Source organism: Ischnura elegans, chromosome 4 (assembly GCF_921293095.1).
Source record: "Ischnura elegans chromosome 4, ioIscEleg1.1, whole genome shotgun sequence".
NCBI classification, from domain to species: domain Eukaryota; kingdom Metazoa; phylum Arthropoda; class Insecta; order Odonata; family Coenagrionidae; genus Ischnura; species Ischnura elegans.
The window spans coordinates 50,690,986-50,711,728 of NC_060249.1; the positions used below are offsets into that span (position 1 = coordinate 50,690,986).

Below are 20,743 nucleotides of genomic sequence, written 5' to 3' on the forward strand. Positions count from 1 at the left end.
AAGGGGAAAGTTAACTTATTAATTGGTGAACTTAAATACTCAGAAGACCTGACCTGTCATGACCACTTCACACGGCTTGCCCCACAACCTGCCACCAGAGCCACCTCTCTGCGACAAGACTCCAGGGAGCGCGCGAAAGTCGCCAGATAAGATGGCTTTGTTTCTCGAGGAGGTATGGATTCTGGCCTGTAGTTAGAGCAAGCAGTATAAAGACGAAATAGACAATATAGACCTTGGAAGAAAAAGAAACTGCCGCCAGTTTGGTGATGGGCTTAGTCGGTCATTCTCGTGATCCCAATCACGGTCACCATTCATTTGAGTGACTCTGTCATGATCGCCAGGTCGTGAATGAATGGGCGTAGGCTACGGAATGGGTCATGTTTGTGGAAACTGGACGGTAATCACGACCGAGTAGGCAATCACAGCCGCGTAGGCAATCACGACGGCGCAGACAAACACAACCGAGGAGGCAATAACTACCCTGTTGTCAATCATGAGCCGGCGATCGTTCTCGTCTTCATGACAATTCCCATGTCGCGCGTTAAAAAACGAAACAATCATGAACGACTGACTATCGCGATGGATGGAGAACATGGAGAACGTCCACGGTCATGAACGACCGACGCGACGACGACATTCAGATGACCGAGAGGAAATGATCCTCTCGGTCATCTGAATGATCCCATTCATTGATCAATCCCAGAGATGACCCATCATTACGCTATTATGAATCATTTCAATCGGAACAATGCAGTAGTGTCATGGTGCCGGAACGCCGGCGTTCCGGCTATGGTAATTTTCGGCGTGAAATATAGACAATATTGTAGCCCCTTTCAGACGAAACGACTCTCTCGCAATGCCGTGCGTGAACGGCGGCCGGCGGAAAATTGTTTCCTCTGAAAGTCAGTGGCGTTTTGGTTCCGGAATGCCATTCCGTCTCTGGTTAACTAAAAGTCGACATGGTCAAATAACACTTTTATCAATTTTGGTGCCTCAAAATTACCAATTTATACATTCATAACCGAAAGAAAAAAGTAATAAAATCTAAACGATAATTTGTATAAAAAAGAGACTGAGTTGAGGAAAGTGCGTTCAGGCACTGCTAATTTTGCCATGACGTCTTTGAGCATTAGAAAACCCTCACTCCTTCGGAAATAGAAGAGGCCCCTTCCCTTTTATCTGTTCTCGGTACCTCTCGGTTCTTCTCTTGCTCAGGAATGACCATTGTCCGACTGCTTTGTGGAGAGACTGCACCCGACAGGACCCCGAAACATTAAAACTCCTTTTCGACCGGCCTTCACCCTTGCAGAGCCTATAGGGTAGTTTTCTACTAGTATTTCATTGAGTTCAGCATTCTTTCGGGCTGCATCCGCGTCCGTTGTCGAAAAACCACAACAGTTTCGCCAGCTCTCCTGCCAGCGTCCTCAGGTGAAGGAGTCCTTCCTTCACCTGAGAACGCTGGCAGGAGAGCTGGCGAAACTGTTGTGGTTCTTCGACAACGGACGCGGATGCAGCCCGAAAGAATGCTGAACTAAAGTAATCACCGCGGAAACCTGCGTACGAGTATTTCATTGCCTAAATCGACAGATTATTACTCCTGGAGGACGCATTTCACGCTTTTAGATTTTTTAATGACGATATCTATTTTTCGCGATGAAATGAGAGGTGAAAATTTTCGACCGCGCGAAAACGCGACGGTTAAGTATGAATGCTGGTAAAGCCCGTGTGACGTCATTCCGGTTCCCGCTGCCGCCGTGTGAGGCTACATCGGTGCGAGGCAATGGGAGCCTCTACGATACAGGCTGCTGGCAGTGGAGTACCCAGCTAGCAGGCAGCGCTTGGCTTAAATAAGGAATATTAATACCCTATCTAACGAAGGAAACTTTCCGACCATAGGCAATTTTAATAAGCGATTATTAAGAGATGTTTCCCTGAGCTCTGCGCCTCATACATGCATTGGTAATCTCAGACGATGTAAAGCTTCTATCTACTCGTGCAGAAACTAGGTCCCTGTGACGTCACGTGGAGTGGCATCGCATGGGCGCCAATCTGGCCTTTTTCGAATGCGGTGAAAATTGGCCATTAACATTCGTCTAAGCCGGGATTTCTAATACCAAATAATTTGCATATTATAAATACAATAATGGTGGGAAACGAATCGCAATCAATGCATTCCATTTTATTTGATAAAGGAAACTACCCTATTGGCTCCATGCTTATTGTCAGCGATTTTAAGGGTTTACGTGCTGGACGCAGCAGAGGATTCAGAAAAAACTCAAGGGTGTGGGGGCACCAAATTTATCTTGAGCTACCTTTACTTTTATCGTAATTAAAAATACGTCGCATGCAAATTTTTAGAAAGTATTATTTGAACTGACTATAAACATACACCAGACAATGCCATCTTATGAAAAAATAAAAGTTACAATTGTAATCACTTATGCAATGATAAGGTGCGTTTACACAGTTTAACATGTTACATAAAAAAATTACATATAATATGTTTTAAGAGAAAGCCACAAATCCGATCCACATACATATACAAATTATTTGGTTTTAGGAAACCCAGTTTACACGAATGTTAATGGTCAATTATAACCTCATTTGAAAAAGGCCAGATTGGCGCCCTTGCCATGTCACTCCACGTGACGTCACAGTGACCTAGATGCTATACGAGTAGTCAGGAGTTCTACATCATCTTAGATTACCAATGCATGCATGACGCACAGTGATCAGGGAAACATCTCTTAATAACCGCCTATTAAAACTGCTTAAGGTCGGAAAATTTCCTTCTTTTGATAAGGTATTAAATATCCTGCTAGCAGCCTGCATCGCGGCGGAGCACATATCCTCGCCCCAAGGTCTCCTCAATCGGCGGAAGCCGGAACCAAAATGACGTCACACGGGCTTTTCCCAGCATTCATACTCTGCCGTCGCGTTTTCGTGCGCTTGAATATTTTCACTTTTTATTTAATCGCGAAAAATAGATATCGTCCTTTAAAAATGTAAATGTGTACTCCAGGAGTAATAATCTTTAGATTAAGGTAAGAAAAAAATAATAGGAAACCACCCTATTTCGTTCGGACCCCCGCTACTGCGGAGAGGATACACTCTCCATGCCGCTGCATGCTCTCGAAGTCGAGAAAGGAAATGCTTTGTTGCAGTATTCTTGGCCTCCCTGCCCACCCCAGCCCCAGAGTTGAGGGGAGATTACTGCTACGTGCCATATCAGCTCCTCTCTGTTGGCCAACTGCGCATCCGAAGCCGTTTTTGGTGCTGTGGGCGCGCGCATGGCGGGCGCATGCATTATCCTAAATTGTTTTCCTTCCTTGGGCTATCAGTCGTGCGCTTTACTCCCCAGAAATACGGCGGTCACAGTCAGGGCCGCATGTAGATGACAAGAAGCCCTAGGCTATTCCATCGTCAAAGGAGACATCGCCAAAGTGATGTTCAGGATCTGGATGCGGATGTTATTTTCTAAAACTATATAGGTAAGGTAGAAAAAGTGTCACGGCTTTCTTCAACATAGGCCCGGGTTCGAGAGATATTCGCTTGTAAAGATTTCGCGCAGCATGAGATCCATTGAGTAATCTCCGTCTTTCAAATATGGCCATGGTGGTGTGGTTTAGGGCGCTAGTCCTATGACCTGTAGTAAATGTCCCGGAATCAAATCTCAGTGTCGGGAATAGTTTTTCTATATTCTAATTTTTGAAATTGCTGTTGCATTATATCCCCATTCGTTTTATTTAATTACTTCGCGATTGTTCGAATTAAATATCAATTTTTGGATTTTAAACAAAACTCCGAATTGTGCCTTACCACGCGAATTAGAGGGCGAATATCTCTCGAACCCGGGCCTATGTGGAAGAAAGCCGTGACACTCTTTCTACCTTACCTATATAGTTTCAGAAGATAACATCCGCATGTAGATCCCGAACATCACTTTGGCGATGTCTCCTTGTCAGTGGCGCAGCGAGGAGGGGAGTTTGGGGGAATAAACCCCCCCCCCCCTCTCCCCAGAGCTCAGAGAAATTTTTAATTTTAATCCATTTTACTTAATTGGATCGATATTACTAACAGAGTGGTGTAAGGATTATTAAAATATCTCTCAGAAAGCCGTAAAACTCACCATTTTGAACCATTTATCTTAAAATTCTGCAATTCATTAGTCTCACACATACCGCTTATCCTGGTGGGTATTTTTTTATAGTTGCAAATAACCAGAGATGGGCAAAATACACGTCAAATGTATTTTAGATACAAAATACAAATTACTTTTAAAACCTGTATTTCAAATACAAAATACAAATTACTTCTAAAAATTGTATTTTCGATACTAAATACAAATGTAATTTCAAAATACATTCTTAAAATACAAAATACATGCCTTCACCGAAGTTCTTATCTAATAAAAAATTAAAATCAATTCAAATATGAACTATTTTTAGAATGAGAGGCTCAAACATTCTTACAATGTATTTATAAGTAACTGTCATTCAGACCATTATCCAGGGCAAAATCTTTTAAATAATATGGGGAATATATGGTAAGTAATAATTTGTTTATTTCACTAGTCTCACTTACTCCTCCTTAATGCTCCTTTCCCTTCAAAAGCAATAATGTTTCAAACATAGAGACTGCTAAATTACTTCTTTTGCAATTGTGAATAAATCCTGCAAAAGAAAATAACCTTTCCACAGGAGCACTGGATGTGAGGCCAGAGTTATAACGTACAAACAACTTTTTGTTTGCACTTGCACATATCGATTTGTCACCTAGAAATAGCAATACTTCAATTTCATTCCTATTTAAAACATTGAATGAGGAATGTCCCGGGACATTTGAAAAGGTTTTTACGGAAGTAAATCAAGGGGCAATTTATTGTCCCATAGATGGCAGGCTAATACCGATTCGGTATCCCTGCCATATCGTCGCGCGCTCTTACAAATTACACCCAAAAAAATTATTTGTATTTTGATTTTGAATGTATTTTAAAAATACAAATTACTCTTTAGATGTATTTTCATTACAAAATACAAAATACTCTCAGAAAATGTATTTCCGATACAAATTACAAACTACAAATGTATCGAAAATACGTATTTCAAATACAAGTATTTTCGATACTGCCCATCTCTGCAAATAACCCCCACAGCCTTAATTCCTAGCTGCGCCGCTGATTCCACTTATGAGGCCATTTCACTTCCCATTTTTAAATTCGTAAATCACATAGCATGGGCGTACCCAGCGAAGAGCAGGAGGGAGTCTTGTACCAGATGATGGCTCAGTGAGCGGAAACGCGTTGTACGCATTAAAAATTCTTGTGGAAAAGTGCTACGATCTTTTATTTATTTAAATATGTCTAACTTCCACCAATGGAAGCCTCAATCTGTTGAACTTAAAGAAGGATATGATAGAGAAGGAATAAGCAGGTGTGAAAAGATTAACTGATGGAAGAATAGAGAGGAGAGCTGCGTCAAACCAATCGCAGTACGTATATTACTACTTATAATTTGTCTAGGATTGTTGTTGACTAGTGATAATGATGTAATTTTAATTTTGCCAACCATTTAAATGTTGGCCCTTCTTTATCTTGAGGCTGAAACCTAATCAGCTTTTGAGGAAATGCGGCCGATGCGGCCCTTGTCATAGTTCCCCCTCTACTCACTAGATGGAACCTTGGCCTTGGCAGCTTTTGCGTGCTATTTGTCACAATTGGACCATCTGATTCCGTTGGTCTCCTTTCTGCGCCGTAACTCTGCCAACAATACGTGAATCCCCCCTTGCCCCTCGCTAGGTACGCCCATGCTCATCACACTTTCATCTGAATTGATGCGAAATATTTCAGTATGTGAGTAATATGTAATGACAGTTACAGAGAGATGTGGAGCATAATCGCCGGATTCAGAATAGGGACATGGGGGGAGGCGGCTAGGAGGGTGGCCTGGGGGGTGGGGGGTGACCTCCCAGCAGTTGTAGGGGTCCAATAAAATTACCATTTCATCTAGCGTAAATTGGATATCCAAGGGGAATGCTATCAGTGGCGTAGTCAGGACTTTCGATCGGAGGGGTCCGAATTAACCAGGGTGGAAATGTTTTGAAAAACAGGATACTAAATTAAGTAGAGAGAGTACTACTTAAGTAGAGGGTTTTTAACTACTTACAACAGTTTCTCTTAACGAAAAAGCTTATTTAAAAAAAAAATCTTTTGTTAATTCATGATTTCTCAATATTTTGATTTTTTTTATGAAGGAAATAATTTTTTTAAATTATTTTTTAGGGGGGGTGGGGTCCGGACCCCCCGAAACCCCCCCGAAACCCCCCCTCGCATCGTCACTGGATGCTATAACCCCCGCCACTCACTAGCCTATTGCCATGCTGCATGCAGGTGATTGATCACCCCCTGCCAAACACCTTAGAGGTGGCTTACAGGGTTTTATGTAGACGTAGCACCTTTCTGGATCCGTCTTTATGGTGAATGATAAGTGATATACGCCACTTAATAGTCGGCCTCATGTAATATTATCTCTTTGTATGCATGTAATAATTTACAAAATAGCACGCATTTCATGATCTGGCTTTTCAAGTAATCGCTCATTTAAGTTTCAACGATTTACTACTTTCTTTTTTTTTTGCGTGATTAATGGGAATTGTGACTCGTAGTTCGAATGAACGATACCACCAGAGAATCATGATTCATCACTCTCGTTTGTCATTTTGAACGATTCATCCTAATGAGTCGCTCAAAATTAAAGATTCATTCAGAACGATAGTGTTTTTTTCTTCAGTTGTCTTCCTGCTTTCGGCACAGCTCGAGTGAGTCAACCGCTGGAGGCATCGTTGGTCGTCCGTGCGTCTGGAACGCAGGAGATCTTTTACCGTCAAATACTTCTCTGAGTAATCGGTTTTTGCTTATCTGTTGTGAGTGATGGGACCATTTGCCAGTGATAAGTATTTTGCTGTGTGAGTCGGTGTGATTCTCGCTCTTCAATTGACGGTGCGATGGAGAAGGGCCATGATTCTTCTAGCGGAGCCGCGGCGGCTGCGGATGAAAGCGCTGCCGAAGAAGGAAACGCCGCTGCAATAGTGAGTACAGCAGTTTCGTTTCATGACAATCAAATCAGTGAATTTTTACATCGTCTAAGAGGTAAATAGGGACTTAAAACTGTTAGCGGAGCGTGTGTTCGACGTAATGGCGGTTAGTCAGTCGGATCGGGTTTCGCACCGGTTTTGCGCGTTAACTTAAAACCTCCTTACTGACAGCAGAGTCTGCATCAATGACTAAGTTTTTTGAACACATCTTTAAAACTATGTGAGCCATATTTGTGTTTCACAACCTTATTTTCATCATTTAAGATAATGACCGTCGTTTGAAATAATTTTTTTAAGTACGCCATACTTGAATGATGCCATCGTGCGGCTGAAAAATTTCTTCTCTTCGTCATGAAACCATGTCTCCATGGTTTTTCTTGGTAAAGATAGCGAATGGTTGTTATGATATGCATGATCAATGGTCGTTATGGTAATGGACGGCTGAACTGTGCTTGATCATAAGCGATGATTTCCGGAATTTTATTTTGTTTCAGGAGGAATATGAAATATTTCAGGAGGTGCTTGGGGAGACATGTGTTGTCTGTATACATGAGGTAGCCACTCCTTAATTACTGCGCTACGGCAACAAGGGCGTAACGTAGTTAAAGAATAGTGGGGGCAAGCCGTGGTCGTTCAAGTTGTAACACGTAAAAGTTAACGAAACCAAACTTTTAAGGAAATTATAACAGTGCTTTGTTAGTTTTTAAATTATTTGCTCGGAAAAATATTTTTTATTTTTTATACATGTTTTATGTTAACATCACTTTCTTTTAGGATTTAAAGAAAAATTATTCGAAAATTTCGTTATGAACTATATTTACTTCTGCTTCTATAGCGGGAGGGGGGGGGGTGGTCAGCAGCCCCTTTACGCCCATACGTATGGCGCAAGGTTCTTAGCATAGAGTTTACATTACTAAGGAGGCCCCACTAGGTGGCGGTAGCAGTCATAATTTGAACACGGGTCCCGCGCATTAATTCAAACTCCAACTTTTGCCACTTGTGGCGCGACCAACACTACCATCCCCTTCATTTGGCTTGTTGTCAGTGGCGGCTTATGAGTGATCGGCTGTTATCATCCTCTGTGAGCCGAGAATTTCACCGATTTTGGTGTTTTATTTAGTATTTCTCCACCAGTAAGATATTTACGAAATATCATGGGTAAATCTCGGTGTTTTGTGCCCGGATGCAGCTCCGGCTACGATTGGGAGCTGAGGGAAAATAAGCGGTTGGGGATACAGGACCATAGCAAGAATTTTTATCATACAGACTGTCCCAAGGGTCGTGTGTCATTTTTGACCTGTAATTTTAGTAACTTTGCATGGAGCAATATTCATGAAAATTGTCACACTTATGGGGAAAGGTCCTAAGTTTTGTTGAGTGTAAGCAAAATTTTACAATTTTGACCTTTTGACCTCACAAAGTGGGTCCAAACCAAAAATTTGAATTTGCCTTATGGGGTTTCAATGTTAAAAAAATCGAGATAGACAAAAGTGTGAATTTCATTGACCAATATGTCAATTCAAATATGTCAATAAGAGGTCAAAAAATCAACAATACGGATCTACGAACAGCCTAACCGACTTTGGCACCCTTCAAAACCTATGGTTTGACCCCTTGGTTTTTATGATTGCCCGAGTTTTAACTCTATGACCTTTGACCCCCGTGGTGACCCTCGGAGGTCAATTAGTGAATAATACGGGTATTTGGACAATACCAATGACTTGGACACCCTACAAAACCCATGGATCGACACCTTTGTTGGTATGCTATTCCTTTTGCCACCCTTATGACCTTGACGGTGACCTTACTGGGTCAACGGTTGAATATTCGTAAATAAAAGTGTTATTTTCGGGTTTCTCGTGTCCGAAAACCTAAGAATTGACATATTGGTCAATGAAATTCACACTTTTGTCTATCTCGATTTTTTTAACATTGAAACCCCATAAGGCAAATTCAAATTTTTGGTTTGGACCCACTTTGTGAGGTCAAAAGGTCAAAATTGTAAAATTTTGCTTACACTCAACAAAACTTAGGACCTTTCCCCATAAGTGTGACAATTTTCATGAATATTGCTCCATGCAAAGTTACTAAAATTACAGGTCAAAAATGACACACGACCCTTGGGACAGTCTGTATGATAAAAATTCTTGCTATGGTCCTAATACCGGATCTGACCCGTCCCCAAGTGTGCCTAGGTGGTCTGGTAATGATGTCAACGAGTGCTCTTCTTTATGAGCTGCGCAGGAATCATTCTTAATTCTCTAAAACATAGGTGCCGGAAGTTTTAAGACATGGTTGATATCTATGGGCCCTCAAACTTAATTCAGGCTAGGGAAAGTTAACAGCGTTTCCTTACCCACTTATTCTTCCCTTCTCTCAACGTGAATTAGCGTACCGATTTTGTGATTACGTACATTTTCACCACCAGGAAACTACATAAACTCACGGTGATAGTTATATTTTCGTGGGCAGTTGACACAAACTTTATTTTTTAGCAATGAACGATTGAGACATGGATTCAAATTCGCCGCAAAGCGTGCCTCTCGCGGCCATATTAGGGTGCCTTCACAGCTCCGCGTTGCGTCGACGCCACGAGAGCTCCCGCTCCGCCAGCAAATTTTGCCCTTCACAGCTCTGCGTTGCGAAACGTGGATTCAAATTTGCCGCGTAGCGTGCCTCTTGTGGGCGTGTATTGCTTGGGAACAACCGGGGCTCGCTACATCAGCGCCGCTATTTGATGCGATCGGTGGGAATCACAGGAACCAAGGGAGTGGAGAATCCTGTGTAGAGTATTTATGGTTCTTAGACTGTACTCTAAGAACCTTGCGTATGGCGTACGTTCGCCCGCCATACGTACTGCCCCTTTACACCCATGGGCATGGTCCTCATATACCATTATACATATATATGGTCCTATACACTTATAGGACCATGGGTATAGGACACGCCTATGTGTGGCAACGCAACATTTTTTTAAGTGCACTTTGCAGTTACCATAAAAACGATTTTTCTTGAATTTCCAACCTTTCTGATATTTTATTCATTACTCAGTATTGTCAAGGGCATGCAATTATTTAGGTTGGGTGAAAATGTGCGATTATAATTTTCTGAATCAAGTAATCTGAGAGCTTAATTAAATGAGATCATAGCGAGTATCGACTGTACGATTGCGCAATACCACCTAATTTGAGATGAATGGTTTCAGATACATAATTGTCATCGCACATTTTCGCCGATCCTTAATTAGTCAATGTCCTTAAAAATTTAGAGTATTAGTGATATGTCGAAAAGGGTGGATGCCAAAAAAAAAACAGTTTTCATGGTATCTGCCAAGTGGATCCAAAAACTTTTTACTGTTGCTATAGCTTAGTAACTAAGGAGTTGCCTCCACATATCGATGGCTAAGTTCAGTAACACGTATCTAGAATTCCGCCAGTTTAAAACAGGTATGTTAAACATAGTGTATTAACATTAAAAAAATATGATACAAGCAAAAAACTTCTCTTTGTTTTCACATGAATGCCTCTTTTTCAGTTTTATGAGCTTATGGTTTTTAATTTCAGTGCACAAGAAAAAAATGTTTTTTTTTTGCTCTCCTGAAAATTTGCTATTTTTTAGATTCGTGTTGTTGGAAATTAGCCATCTATATGTTTACGGACAAAAAAAATGATTGAAATTATTTCCCATACATCCTCCTGTTTATCGCAGATTCCTTCTGAAACACCCTGTGTTTATCAGACGGTACACGATAGCTGACATTACGAAAAATGCTAATTGTTCGTCATTTAGGTATCCGAAGTTTACAAGTTTGAACGTATCTTTATTGCTAATTTTTTTTCTTTAAACCGGACAGCCGACTAATTCCGCGTTTGATTCATATTCCTTTTCTTCTCGCTCAGTTCTCCTTGTCTCTTACCTAATTAAAACTGATAAGCTCTTGGCGTCTGGGTGATACGCAATCTGGGGACGTGCTCCTTGTCAGTGATGCTGGGAGGGAAGCGTCCCCAGGTCACAGCCAGTGCGTTCATCGGGAGCCAACTGCCCAATCAGGGCACAGAGCGACCTTATCACACCTCATCCCTTCCATCTCGACTGTGGATAAAGGGGAAAGGATTTTACAAGCCGTCTTCTAGTATTCGATGTTCGACATCTCGAATAATTATGCTGAAGGTACAACCTCTAATACTTTGAATTTAGCGCCATATACTGTCGCACGCACGTCATTGTTATTTAAATCTGAAAAATGTAAAGAACTCGAGTCGTTTAGTGCACGCAGCGCCGAATTGGGTTAGTTGACGAACTACATCAAATTCGCGGATTAGAGCGGTGAAAAGAGTTCGACGTGGGGAACCGAAAATGATCGGGTGAAAAAATCGAAAATCCCCGGTTTCCCCCACCAGGAGAACCTCTGTGCCGTGGGATCTACGTTGCACAATTCCCAAAATCCGCTACCCCCTCCATCCATCAGCCCTCGGCCCCTCCTCCTCTCCGAAATCAAACATAAGGCCCCAGCTCGCGCAGGGTTCTCATTACGAAGACCATACATCAAATGAGCTTCAAAAGAAAATATCAAGTTACATGAGAATAATAGAATCGTGTTTCACCCTTCACTCTTTCTCCCCCACTGACCTTTTTCTGCCTACCTGCTTCGAAGTTACCCATGTCTGGAGGTCAACTGCCGCATGAGTCATGCATTAGCCCAATAGTTGTCTATCAGTGACTTTCGGCAATTGATATTACACCTTTATTGGATTGAAATATTAGTAATGTTTGCGCAATTTAAAAAATAATAAGACCAAAAACGACGTATTTCTGACTTCATCAAAGCATTTTACGCAAGGAAATAAATGTCAAAATACGACGGAGGCTTAGCATTCGGGCGAAATATCCTCGCAGCTGAGCTTCTCGGAAGTTGATGGGGTATTTTTTTCCGAAACCATATATCAAGTTACAATTTATTAGTTATGCTATTGTCACAGTCACACAGACGAAGGGGTATTTTCTCAGGATATTTGGTTTCTTTCCGCTAGCAATTCGAATTCATCTGCTTATCTCGTGAGAACTTCCAAAGATGGACTGAAAATAATTGAAGAAGAAAATCCGGTGAAGAAGCGCGTGTACGCCTCGGATTGTCCGCTAGCACTTGACAGTAGGAGTGGGGGGTAAAGCGAGATACCCGTTGAAAACAAGTTGTTGGATAAAGCCGAGTATCAGATGGGCGTGCCGCTGAAATGGCGTTTGGTAGATAAGAATGTGTACATCAGACAGAAATCAATCGTAGCAGTGTAAATGCCGAGACGGCATGCAATCATTTTTTCGTGAGGTGGTGTGTCCCCTTAGGATATTTGAAAGAGATGTTAGTTGAATCAACTATATGCCCAAATTGTTTCCAAGAAAATTAAAAGATTCCATTAATCAGCTAAATTCCAGTTTGAATCCTTTAAAGGAAATCTCCAAAATATTGGGTTTCCTGCTGCATAGGCAACCTAGTCAAACATTCCGCATTCATCGTTTTTTTCGTCCATCCCCTTGAAAAACGATAGATCGAGGTTCCACTGTATTTTCATTTATACATTCATCAAGTGAAATAGAAGAAGAATAGTACGTTTAATATGCTTTGCGCAATTCTAGTATTCGAGGCATTCGAATATTCGAGCTATGAATTATTATTCGAATTCGATATTCGAGCTATGATTTATTATTCGAATTCGATATTCCAGTTCGAGAAATCTACTATTCGACCCATCTCTAATATACACAGGGAATTTCCCGCACTATAGGTCCCTTCAAACCAGAAATCCCTCCGACCTTGAGGAGAGGGAAAAGAATCGAAGCAGGTGCGGTCAGTGCACACGACCGACAGACAGCAATTATCCTTGTCCCACACAGCACGCGGACACCTTTAGGACATCCGGTGACTGTCCGCCAAGTGGCCTACGGACGTCCGTAGGACGTTCGAATTCATGCCAAAGGATGTCCGCTGCAAGTCCGCATGTCAGTAAAAAAGGTGGCCTACGGACGTCCTGAAAGTGTCCGCTCCGGACACCTTCAGGACACGTTTAGGTTAGGATTGCATTTTGTTCGATACTAATAAATAATAGGTCCAGACAAGAATTTAAATGAATAAGGCATCAATTTCATGCACAATATTTATTTGGCTTCTTAAAATAATACAATGCCAGAAACTACGTACGAATTATTTAACTTTCTTCTTCCCCTGTAACCTCTTCTTGGCGTGCCTTAGCCAGTTTTGGATGGCAACCTCCACATCCTTTTCAGGGGCTGTCATGCTCTCCTGCACTGCTCCTGTAATAATGAAGTATATAAACATTTCATTGTAGCAAGAAATCGTCTCTTGTAGGTAACAAGCAGATTACATAAGACAGGATGCTACAGTCTTATTAGTCTCGTGTTTAACATTCTTAAGGTTTCAAAATTAGGAAAACTGTCCGTTTTAGGTTGCATACATTTTACGAACTTTTCTTTGAATTTTTCTTCTTCTTAAAAAAGAAAAGATTTTGAGAAAAAAGAAAAATATTAATATGTTAGTAATTTATGTATTGTAATAATGAAAAATTTTCACAGAGCAATTGTTGCACTAGATTTTAATCCCAAATATGGGAAGACTGTTTGCCTGTTAGACCCTGGTGCACAATCTAGAAAAAAATCTTTGATCCATCCTTGCCAGACAGCTAAGTAGAGGTCTCGAAAAAGAGATTGAAAAAGCATTCAAATGGAGGATAATATTTCTGAACAATTGGTCTCTGCTTGAAGATTATGACTATGTACACTAGAGTGAATTGTGGAGGTAAAGAAAAGTGTTACGTAAGCTGGGTATAAAGGAAGACTAATGCAGAAGAGCTGAATATGGTATAGGAGGAAAAGAAATTAGAAAATTTAAAGGAGGAAGTTTAAGTGGACTAGATCTCTTGGGATTAGTGTGAAAACAGCCACACTGATTTGGCACACAAACCACTTAGCTGCATTGGCCGAGATGCAACTTAAAAAAATAGAAACTTTGAAAAACTAGGAAAAACTTGCTGTAGTTTAGGCCATTCCATGATTTAGATCTCCGAATTCTTCCAATCTGAATAATTAAAATAGATCTTCTTATGTAGTCTGGTATCGAGGCAAAAGTGACAACCTAGCTCACTAGCAATATTCACATTTCGACAGGGACATAACAGGGGAATAGCAGCTAAGGCCTGCTGTGAGCTACTGAAATTTCTATACCTCCTACAATAACAGCTACTTCAAAACATCTTAGTTAGCTACAGCTACTAGAAAATAGTAGCTTCTGTAGTACTGTGCAACTACCATCCCTGTTAAATAAGTTATCCCATTCTTAAGTTCTACACGTGTTATACATCAAAATTTTATGGAGCATGAGATCCTTTTCAACCATGTTTTTTGAAATTATACCTCCCATGTGCAGAACAAAAATTGTTTTTCAAATGTTTGAATTACTTGGTAGTGGAATCTGCATCTGAAAATAATACAATACTATTTTCTCTACCTTTAGCATGGAAGGGTGAACCTTGTATTACAAGATGTTTAATAATTATTTAAATGTACTTTATATGAGCTCCCTAAACAGGAGCAACTTGCCAAAAAAGTATCCAGACCAAAATTATTCCTCCTTGCCCAAACCCATATAATAATCTAACGAATACTTACACCTCTCTCTCATGCCTTGCTTTAACATGTTCCAGCCAACTCTTTACTGTAACTTCCACACTAGAATTGGTGACTGTAGCATCCTGGTTCAGTGCAACATCTGTAAAGGATGAATACAAATAAGTATACAGACAATTATAAGAAGATAGACATTCAAACTTATAAATAGAGATAGGAACTAAATAAAAATACAGATAAGCTATTTTTATTCAACTCCACTAAATGAAAGCTATAGTCAGTAGATGCCTCCAGGTAAATATACCTGGTTAAAGATACTCTACATCAAAATGTGTACCGATGGCTGTACGAAAAGATGCACAAGTTCTATTTTCTGGGTGTAAGATTTCATACAGCAGTTTGAGCACTTAAATGAACCATGAAACATAGCCGTAAGGTTTGTTTACACAATATATCACTTACAATTAGACCTTGTTTAGATTCATCCTGAGTTTCTTACAGTCGTCCTATAGTTTCCGCTAAATTAAATGCATGGATGACTAATAGCACAGTTACTTAGTTTGTAGTTAAATTAGTTTATAGTTTAGTAGGTTAGCAAAGTTTGACAGAAAAAATATATTAAACGCTATAAAGTTACGTCGGAATTGTAATTTTTTAATCCCTAAGCCTTATCTTTACTGACATAATAGATCATTTATTTATTTAGGACCTAAAATTTTTAATTATTAACCTAGTTCCATTAAACAGATAAAGAGTATAAAAACTTTTTGTAAAAAGGCTAAACATTGGTGGTTATCCTATCATAACATTAATGTTCTTTTTTGATGCGTGCGTGAATATACATATCGAAAGAAATGACACGGCGTAGTCCGATTTCAAAAAATTAATAATTTACGTGAAACCTATTAATCATACATGCATGTTGCAAAATCTCCCGGTTACACGTACAATTCCTAGTTATATTTATTGCCAAGAACCCTACTTTATTGCACTGATTTAGGAACGGAACCAAACGGAACGTTTGGACTTCCAACAAATTCAGCCGTAGCCTACGTTATCAAAACAACAGGTTCTATTTTATACGCTAGCACTTACATTATTTCCTATACGTTCTCGCGTACAGAGACTATAGTACAAGAACTTCCACTTTAAATTATATCATGTAAACAAGGAACAAAAGCGAAAATTTCACCATGAACAACGGAAAAAGACGCTACCTTTTGTTGCCAAGTAACGGTTTTACCAAGACGGTCATGTTGTTCCAAGCAGAGCCATATTTTTCCTCGAGATATTACTGGCTGAGTTATAAGAAATATAAGGAGCATGCGGAAACACTATACTGCCGCCAGTGAACGCCAAGAAAAAATTATTTAGAAGTCACATCAAACTTACTTGGAATTCAGCTGCGTCTTTGTAACCAGCCAAACCACCATGAAACCATGCTGTCTCCGGTGTTCCGTTCCAGTTCCTCTGTTTGCTCTGTTGGAAAGGAGGAACGGAGGAATACCAGGAATACCTTCCTGTATCGCGGAGTAGCGGTAGATTCAAAATTCGTTCGCCAAATTTCAAGACCAAAAAACTAGAATTTCAATATAAAGTAAAGGTACGGCAGTACTTACCTTCTATTGCCTATCCTTAGATTGGACAATTATAATGTCTTTCCTCTTCCTCGATCGGGAGGAAGTATTCTGGCTTCACAAACAAGAGAGAGTTTTTTTTTTCTTTCTCCCTTCTCCTATACTCCCTACTCGGAGGAGGATCTCGAGACTTTCTCTCGGAATTCCTCCTTGAGGAGGTGAGTGTTTAAGGAGGAAACCAAAACTCCCAAACCCTGCTAATGGGACACTAGCTGGACGTCCGCTGGACATCCGAGATAGGACAGTGTGCGGACGGATGGCCAGGACAGCCGGCGGTTGTCCTCTGGCTGTCCTGAAAATCCGCGGACACTGAGAGTACGCGGCGGACGAGCAGCGGACGTCCTTTGGCAACGATGTGCTGTAGTAGTAGTTCTTAAAATAACACCTCTTGAGTTCTCCAGTATATTGTTCCTTCAAAATGTGGGGCTCGTGAATTTGGTGTTTGGGGATAGGTTGTTTCTTTGAAAAGACGCCGCTAGTTGTTCTACCACCGTAGCGCACGTGCATCGGTTAATGCCCTCCAAATGATCGGTTCTCTGGAACACGCTAGTGAACGAGTTAGTTGGCGATTTACAAGGCGGTTTTCCCAAAAATGCGCTCGTCCTATTGGCTTAGAAAATGTCTTGATTCTTCAGTTTTACTCATATGCGGTCAGTCTAACTTAGCTGGTGAGGGCTGAAACGTCGACGTCTTTTAGCCACAGTGACTACTGACAGAGGAGTTCTCGGTGCATCCATCGATTGGCAACCGGTTTTCGAAGCTAATCTAATACAGAGAGGTCGTACACGACGGAGGGAATATATTAATCGGCCACGGATGTGAATAACACCACTAGTTGTAGAAAGATTTATTGTCGATAAGGCAACGTTAGAAAATGTAGCTATTTTCTGTGGTTTGTAGATTTAGAAGTTATTATCTCCGACAGTGGAGAAAATGGAGAGGAGGGAAGTGACTCGAAAAGAACTGCACGACGCTATGTTCTAAGGAATGGTGCAGACGATAGAGTTGAAAAAACTATTGGCATTCAAATTTCTATACAAAAAAATTAGCATTGAAGGAAATGCAGAGATAAAGGATTTTTCGGGAAATTTGGGTTGCCTCACCTCTCTAAAAGAGGTTTGCTCTCCACTCAGCATTCACACTGCTCAGTGGCGTTGCCATGGAGGTGTCAAGGGGTCCGTAAACCCCCCCCCCCCCCCCGCAATATATAAAAACACTTATTTTCCTTCATGAAAGAAACAAAACATTGAAAAATCATAAATTTACAAAATATTTCTTTAACAAATGAAGTTTTTTCGATTATGAAAAGTTTTAAAATTAGTTTTGAACCCATTACTATTAGTACCCTGTTTTTCAAAAATTTTTCCCCCCTGGTTTTGGACCCCCGGCCCAAACAAAATTCCTGGCTAAGCTACTGGTACTGCTATTATAGATTTCTGTCAGATGTAAAAATTCTTATCCATAAAACGCCATTTCCAGTACACGTATTCACAAGAGCATTTTATGCCTAAATCAACCACTTTCGCCGGCACAGTAATTGCTTGTGAGATGGATCACGCAGGCCAAAAATAGCCTATTATTTGAAATGTTCCTGTCTAATAAACATATTTTTCATATAATTTAGGCAATGTGTAAGGCGTGAAAAATGTTTCGATAATCGTCAGCGGCACACCCACCTGATCCTAGCCTTCATCTCCCTACTTGTTTTCACCAGGTACCTCACTCTACCCCCACCCCTACCGTCATTTGCTAGCGGAAAACCCAAGGAGTTCTGCAATATTCACACGCTTCTAGCCAGGATTCTTTGCGTCATCTTCAATTATTACAGTCCAGCTTTCAAAGTTCTCACTTGTTTTTTTTTCGGAAGGGCCATGGTCCGAAGACGTATAAAAATAAAACTAATAAAAACGAAACCTGACTTTATTAAACACATCCGGAAATCAATCGCTAATTTGAAGTCAATCCATCCTGGAAAGTACGGCACCACTCGTACGAAGTGAAGTTTGGAACTGATGCTATCGCTTACAGCGTACACAGAGCATACTGCAGAGGGCGAAACATGACCATATGACTGCATCATGCAATTTTTTGTTCTTAAGATAAGGCAACTTACCCATTCTTTTCTAATTAGCGTCGCGCCAGATGAGCAGATGAATTCGGATTGTTAGTTGGGAGAAACAAAATATCCTGAGAAGATATCTTCGTCAGTAACTCTGAGAAGTGAGACTTAAAGTATGACTCGTAAAATGATAACTGATAATAACCTGAAAAAAATGCCGCATTAACTGCCGAGAAGCTCAGCTATGAGGACATCAAGTTTATCCAGAAATTGCCATCCTATTTTTCCAACTATTTCCTCTCTTAAACTGATTTTAAAAAGTTAGAAATACGTCGTGTTTGGTATCATTCATTTTTGAATTACGTGCAAATTACTAAAATTTCAGTCTAATAAAAGTACAATACCAATTGCTGAAATTCAATATCAGACACATTTTGGGCTATTAGGTGAATCATGCAGCAGTTCCCCTCCAGAAACTCGGAACTTCGAAGCAGGTAGGCTCGGTAGGATGATAAAGTCCAGTGGGCGGGAAAGGGGGTAGCGTGAAACACGTTTCTATTGTTCTCGTGTAACTTGATATTTTTTTCCGAACCTAAGGTCTTCGTAATATGATCCCTACGCGAGCTGTTGTTTGCTTTTGGAAAAGAGGAAAGTGTAAGAGGGGGGAGGCAAGTCCTGAGTGGAGGGGGATAACGGATCTTGGGAAAAGCGTTAATGTTACTTTCCCACGGCACTGAGCTTCTTCGTATGGCAGTTCTACCTCTTGGGGAAGAATCAAATTTTGTGCATTTCCTAATTAGCCATAAATTACACATGGTATATATTTCGTCTCATTTTCGTCAAACGATGGATGCGGGAGTTATGCCTCGGGACCGTGATCTTCAAAGGATCAATGCGGGAGAACGATACTTCGGGGAACGATAGATGCGGGAAAAATTACATTGTCTTTATGGCACTTTATTTGGTACCAGGAACGGCGAACGATCAATGCGGGAACAATAGATCGGGGTTCCACTGTAATGTGTTTTGTTATTACGATTACGTTTCGCAAAAATTTGAATCATATATGATGACGAAAAACGATTGATTCGTATATTAATACTTCATTATATTCATTACGGTCGTTCAAAGTCCCAAGCCGTAACTTGCAACTCTTATTTACGTAAAATAGTGATAGACTGAGCAAATTGACGGGAATTTGTTCCGCTAACTCGAAAAACGGTCAACAAGGAAGCGTAGTGTATTGTATATCTCAGCCATCAGTGAGTTTTACCGGTCAAATTGTTTTGAAGAGATGATTTTTAATATCAATAGTACGTAGATATAGCTGCTAGACATCATTTTATGTTTTTCCGATAAGATATACGACTGGTAAACAAATTTTTATTTTACAAAAATCGGGAACAAATACTTAAAACCTCGATAAAATTTTGCCAAACGCTTTTTCATACTGCATATGTAATGCTTAAAAATAAACTCCAAGACATTTTTATTAAAGTATTCTACCGCTTGGTATAAAGGTAGGTTTGCATGGAGCATTCACAAAGCATTCCATAAGTCCCCCCAGCCCTCCTGGACTTCCCTCCTGAATTCACTACTTCACCCTTTTCATTCTATCTAAAAATCCTATTCTCTTCCATTCTCTCCTTTGTTTACCCAACATTCTCTAACACTGTTTTCAACATCCACTCCCAACTCAGCACTCGCCTAATCCATACCTCCTGTCTCCTTAGAATTCTATCCAAAAGCTGCCTCTCCACACTCAACATGTCTGGCACATGTCTTTCTTTCTTCTCTCAGTCCACTTCTCTTTCTCCTTATACCCACATCTCGAACACCTCCAGTCTCTCCCATTCTCCTCCTTAAGAGGACGCAGTACACCCCTATAGTACATGCTTCTACACGTTCCGTTCTTATACCGTAGATTTTGCTTGTACAGGCATGCGGTTTTCGATATATTCAAGGAAAAGTATGTAGCTAAGTCGATATCTTATTTTTATTTTTTTCTAAATTATACAACTATGCAAGGCGGTATTGGAAATAATGGTAATTTTCGGGAATCTCTGTGGAATATTGAATCCATTAATGACGTTTATGCTTACGCATCACCTTTTAGTCAGATGTTTATGGTTAACACACCAACTCTCGTGGCCAATGCTTTTCAGATAAGTGCGTAATTAAGGAATGAAAAACGATAGTTTTGAGGGATTTCAGTCCCAAAACGGGCATCAACGACAGCGGCCGCAGTCATCTTAGTTCTCACTTCTCTCGCCCCGAGCATTCTGTCAGAAATAGAACGGATTGCGATCATACGCTATTC

The 20,743-nt window shown here is 40.5% G+C and overlaps 1 protein-coding gene across 1 annotated transcript in view; it reads left to right on the forward strand.

Moving 5' to 3' along the window:
• Nucleotides 1-6,829: 6,829 nt before the first annotated feature.
• Nucleotides 6,830-20,743, forward strand: part of LOC124157426 (NFX1-type zinc finger-containing protein 1-like) — a 77,246-nt gene continuing 63,332 nt past the window's right edge. The window contains exon 1 of the mRNA XM_046532124.1: nucleotides 6,830-7,086. Within this exon, the coding sequence (XP_046388080.1) occupies nucleotides 7,003-7,086 (84 nt within the window). The 5' untranslated portion in view covers nucleotides 6,830-7,002. The remainder of the gene's footprint in view (nucleotides 7,087-20,743) is intronic.